The sequence below is a fragment of the Sinocyclocheilus anshuiensis genome, unplaced genomic scaffold (assembly GCF_001515605.1).
Source record: "Sinocyclocheilus anshuiensis isolate Anshui unplaced genomic scaffold, SAMN03320099.WGS_v1.1 scaffold1351, whole genome shotgun sequence".
Classification (NCBI taxonomy): Eukaryota; Metazoa; Chordata; class Actinopteri; order Cypriniformes; family Cyprinidae; genus Sinocyclocheilus; species Sinocyclocheilus anshuiensis.
Window position 1 is genome coordinate 253819 of NW_015537982.1, and position 5797 is coordinate 259615.

Here is a 5797-nt window from a genome sequence, read left to right on the forward strand (position 1 = left end):
TAGCGACCCCTAGAGGATGCAGTGTCTCGTTCCCTACTCAGGGAACCATGGTTACATAAGTAACCTGAGACGATTACGTAAGTTGAAATAAGGCAACAAAATATTAAAATAAACACAATGCAATGTGTTCAACCTTTCATTTCCAGTAATACAAAGGAACCTGAACTGATCATCAGTTCTCTTTCATGATTCATTATTTGGTCATTTACTTCCAAAACATAAAATATTTGTACTCAATTATTTTTAAATATACTGTATTTTCATTCAATTATTTATAATTAATTTTTCTTTTAAATATTATAATTGGTCACCTCCACACATGTAACATATTTCAGTCGTGTGACAACAATATAGGCCTACTTGATTGTTGCTCTAAATGTTTCACGTTTTTTATTATTATTAAAGAACAGTAGGTAGCATACAGTGTATACTGTGCAGTATACATTACATATTACGTAAGTAAACATAAAAGGTACAAAGCTGTCACTGGGGCTGCACCATAAGGTACAAAAGCTAGAAGGTAAAAAATCTTATTTACACCTAAATGATACATATTAGTATGTAAAGTGTACAAACTATTAGTACCTTTTGAAAGGGCACTGCCCCAGTGATAGCTTTTGTACCTTTTTTCTGAGAATGTATTCTATTCTGAACATAGCTTCCGGTATATTTTGAGATGTTGGGAGCTTCAGTGTTTCAGTTTCTCTTCCTTTCATTTTGCCCCTCATCTTAGTATAAGAAAAATATAAAATGCCATGCTGCATGGAGAGTTATGAGAAGTCACTGGTCAGTACTGGAGTCAGAGATTACCTTTTCTGTTAGATCCATATGGTGGCACAAATCTAGCCAGCCAATTAGAGCAAAGCTTTTGTTTGTTGGAGGTGCAAACAGTCCAAGTCATTACATAATCAAAAGTCTGTCCACCTTTTTTGCATCTGATTCTTGTACTGTAGAACTAGTTCACAAAGTTTAAAAACGTGTGTTTAAGTTACCACTGTCTACCTGCAACCATGCTAGCTGAGCTATTAAACAGTATTGTATTATTCACTGATTAGATTATGATTTGACTACTTACAGTGTTTGTGAAACTGTGCTCAATCCCTTTTGAAGAGGATCTGTGCAACTACAAAGCAGCTGTGAGTGATCAGTTTCCCTGCAAACGCTCTGTCATATTCAAAGCCAGCAGCACTGGTGCTGCTTTACATGGCTTTAAACTGTCCCTTTCATTGCTCACTTAGCTGGGCTTTCATATGCCAGGCACTGCTCTTCTCACCTCTCAGATAAATATGGCATTGTCAATGAGAGGCTTTTTATAGAATTACCTCTTTCATCTAGCTCTTCCCAACATGAGCAACGCAGAAACTGAGCGAGTAAAAGACCAAAACAGATGGACAGACAGGAAAACAGACAGACTGTATGACCAAAAATGAGAACAGAAGCATTATGCCCATTCAAACTGGCACGTGTCTTCTCAGATTTGTGAGCCAAGTGAATTTTGAATGCATCTTCCATTTCAGGCATATTTGCTAATTAAGTTGCTTAACTATTGTAGTTAAAAAGGTGCATTAATTCCCTTTTCTTTGTATTCAAATTCAGTTTAACCCTAGTTGTGATTCCCAATTCTGTTTTTTGGCTAGAGCATGGCATCGATTTCTTTTTTTTTTTTCTTTGGCAGAAGTTTGCATAGAAAGGTAACTGACCTCACTCCAGACCAGCATGGTGCCAAAAATGACCTGTAGGCCGTCAAAGAAGTTATCACCAATGATGATGACTGTGGCACCCCCTGTCGTCCAGCCTTCACTTGGACTGATGGCCTTAATGCAAGGAGTAGCTGTTTTAGAGAAAGAGGAAGTGGAAAAAATGAGTAAGCTACTGGCCGTTGTATACAATAAACAAACATCTAGTTTACCTTGAAAAGGCATACGCAATATACATTAATTATGACTTTATGTATTTGCCTGTACCAGTGTTGGGGAAAGTTACTTTTAAAAGTAATGCATTACAATATTGCGTTACTCCCTAAAAAAGTAACTAATTACATTACTTAGTTACTTTTGATGGAAAGTAATGCGTTACGTTACTTTTGCATTACTTTTCAATCTGGGCAGGGCTTGCTTCTTTGTTTTTAATACAAAAAAGTTATATTTTTTGGTAAACGTAAAAGCCCTTTCACACAAAAAGCTAAATTAATAAGTCTCAGGCTGAAGAGAAAGTAAATTCACGTCTGTACAATAGAACACAAAAGAAGAAAGTTCAACACACTTCAGCAATAAAAAAAGAAGCACAAATGTTTATCTAGAGTAATTTTTGCTTATTAGTATGGTTGAATTGGATCATTGAAGGTCAGCAGCAAAGACATTGGTTAATAAAATGGGATTAAATACATAAAGGATATTTGTGTTATTTAACATTTAAATATTGCAGGTTTGCATCACATTCTGAGTTGCATTTAGCTGTTTTTATTCATTTTGAGGAATGATACTGAATCTGTTTTTTTTTTCAGAGTGAGATTAATGCATTAATCTCATTAATTAATGCATGTTCACATTTATTCTAGAACTACAGTGACATCTTACTCCCGATTTCTCTCAACATGGGGACAGAAGAGCTGTTAATCAATAAATGGGAAAAAAGTAACTGGCGTTACTTATTTGAAAAAGTAACAGATATTTTCTTGTAAATTAAAAAGTAATGCATTACTTTACTAGTTACTTGAAAAAAGTAATCTGATTACGTAACTCACGTTACTTGTAATGCGTTACCCCCAACACTAGCCTGTACACATCAAGACACCTGTAAAGAGTTTATACATAAATAATGTCAAGAAGCATCAGAATAAACATCTGGAAGCAGCCAGCAAATCATCACTCGTGTGCATTACCTGTGACATAATTTCATACTAAATACTTAGGAAATAAATCTAAACCTGTGCAACTGATTTCTTCCTGATTATGGCAAATAGATTTATGAGCCACACTCTATTAGAAAGGTTTAGGCACAGCTTAATGACAAGTGACTGACTCATTAGAGTCGTCACATATGATTAGACTGTGGCCATTCCTCTGCACCGTCCCCATATGCATTCTGACAGCGGCACGAGCATGAGAGATGAATCCTGCTCACTGATCATTTATCTCAATTTACCCTGTATAGTAGCATGATTCACTGCTGTGGTTGCCCAGAAATCACCTGCAACCTCACCATGATCATTTCTAGCTGTGTTGGGAACATTACATTGTTGCCATCGCCACATGGAGGAATACGACTCGAAATCAGAGAGTGGAATAGAGTGACAGCAATTTCTCCCCCCCCCACTCAGTGTTTTATAATGACTCTGCTCCAACTTGACTCTTATACCCCTCTCACTGGTGAGAGAAACCCCACTCCAAATCCACTTCATAGTTTAAACCTGCACTGTTACAGTTCAACTGTGAAGTCTCTCTTTACTCGCTTCTCTCTATACCAGGGGTGGCGAACTCCGGTCCTGGAGAGCCGCAGTCCTGCAGAGTTCAGCTCCAAGCCTAATAAAACCTCCCCTGCCTGTATCTTTCTAGTGACCCTTCAGACCTTGACCAGCTTGTTCAGGTGTGTTTGATTAGGGCTGAAGCTCAACTCTGCAGGGCCATTTACAATATGTAATTACTTTTATGTCTTCAGAACAAAAATAATTGTAACTGCTTATGTTTCAAAATAAAAGAAACATCAAATTATGTCTAATCAAGAAAAAATGTATTACACAGAATTACAAAAAAAAATAATCAAAAACTGATTTCTGAATGTTTCCTATATTGGGGAAAATTTCGTAGCATTTGGCTGCGGCTCTCCAGGACCGACATTCGCCACCCCTGCTCTATACCATTGGTTAATTAGATTATATATATTTATATAATGTACATACAACATATAAGAACCGCCTGCTCATTTTTCCCAATTTACACATTTTGATTGCTTTGCTATCTGATACCCACTTAGTAATAATAACTTTAATAACTTTTTATTATTTAAATTAAACTAAAGTTAAATAAATTATATTACAATATAATTAAATTGTTAAATATAATCTTTAGCATGTCTCAAAATAATGTACAATATAAAGTTGCAATAAATAAATTCAAATAATTTGTAAATTATTTTGTCAAAACAGTATTATATTTTAATATTAATTTATCAGTTATCAGCACAGTTTCTATATTGTAGGGGTGATGCATTAGTATGATGAATTTTGATCATCTGTCAGTTATTTGTTTAATGTTTTGTCATTTTGACATTGTTTCTACAATAATATTACACAAATTCAATATTTTTTATCTCTTTGCATCTTTTTGACATGTTATGTACATTTTTATCAACACAAAACCCGACTCCTCACTCTAAACAGAACCGTGCGGCTCACACAACTTATGCATTCTGGTCCACAGATGCTCAGACTCGGTTGACCAAACAAAAGACACAGAGTGAAAGCCCCCCTGGTGCTCTGCTTATGAAAGGCATAATTCCCCTCCGCCTTTGTTTTAGTCATGGACATAATTAATGAAATCTGAGGGTCAGACTGGAAAAGATCAGTCAGTGATGAGTGTACTATAGCAGCACTCCTCCCTCTGGGGGTGGAAGGAGAACACGAATGCTAATTCCGCTTGATTATACACACACCTTTATTAAATATTACACTGACCCCATGTGTGCGCGAGGAGGGAGGGGGCCAGGTGCGAGCGCTTGTTTTATGACACTTGTGCAAATGTCATGAGCGCCGGAGTTCGCCAGGCACAGAGAAATCCGGAGTCCTTACAGCAGTCGATCAAAAGGCCAGGCGCCCTGGGACACTCTGAGAAAACAGCAGCCAGCCATAAAAATTCAACACCTTAATGAGTTTAAATTTCATTTCAGCGTGTTGAACTTTGGCACCGGATTCTAAAGCTTGGTGTCTCACTGAAGGCACTTTAACCGACTAATTACTGCTGTTCCAATTTGCTGCTGGATTTAAATAGAAGGAAAAGACATGAGAGAGAGAGAGAGAGCGAGAGAGAGAGAGAGAAAAGTAAGAGTCCTCTGAGGCAGCTGTCGGAGGCAGGGAATGGGAGAGTCTGTCACGGGTGGCTCTGTTGTCTTCTGTGACTCTGGTAGGGGGACTGAACTCACATCCTTTAACAAGCGTTACACATGGTTCTGACTGAAGGCAGGACCCCTGGGCGAAGGTGGGGGTCTACACTCAACGCTCGTATGATGATGCAACTAACTGAGGCAGACGTGTGGTGGAGGCAGACAGCCTGTGTGTAGGAAGTGCTGCTGATAGAACCTGAACTGAGATGAGACGAGGCTGTAGGCCTCACTCGCACAGCTCAAACTGGTGTGTGTCAGCCACCGGCGATGCCCTGGGAACAGCTAGCATAGATAACAGCAGGGGAGACTGAGACTTGGGGAGACTTCTTTTCACAAGAAGGGGAAAAATAGTCCAGGGAACGGTGTTCGGGAAGGTAATCTATAGTTTGTGAAACCACAAGAAATTTTAAATATAATTTAAAGTACAATCATGCTACCTTTTTGAAAAAGCAGTTAGCAACACTACAAGCTACTAAAGAAGAAGAAGAAGAAGAAGAAGAAGAAGAAGAAGCTAGCTACATTACCATTCCAAGATTTGGGGCTGATGAGATTTAAAAAATGTTTTTGTAAGTCTCTTATCTTCACCAAAGGTGCATTTATTTGATTAAAAATATAGTTAAAAAAAAGGAATTTTCAGCGGCCATTACTCCAGTCACATGATCTTTCAGAAATCATTCTAATATGCTCATTAGCAAGCTCA

At 37.7% G+C, this 5797-nt stretch overlaps 1 protein-coding gene across 1 annotated transcript in view; it reads right to left on the reverse strand.

Moving 5' to 3' along the window:
* Positions 1–5797, reverse strand: part of LOC107673920 (transcription factor COE1-like) — a 43964-nt gene that overhangs the window by 29417 nt on the left and 8750 nt on the right. Inside the window, exon 4 of the mRNA XM_016467749.1 lies at positions 1701–1831. Coding sequence (XP_016323235.1) covers positions 1701–1831 — 131 coding nt within the window. The remainder of the gene's footprint in view (positions 1–1700; positions 1832–5797) is intronic.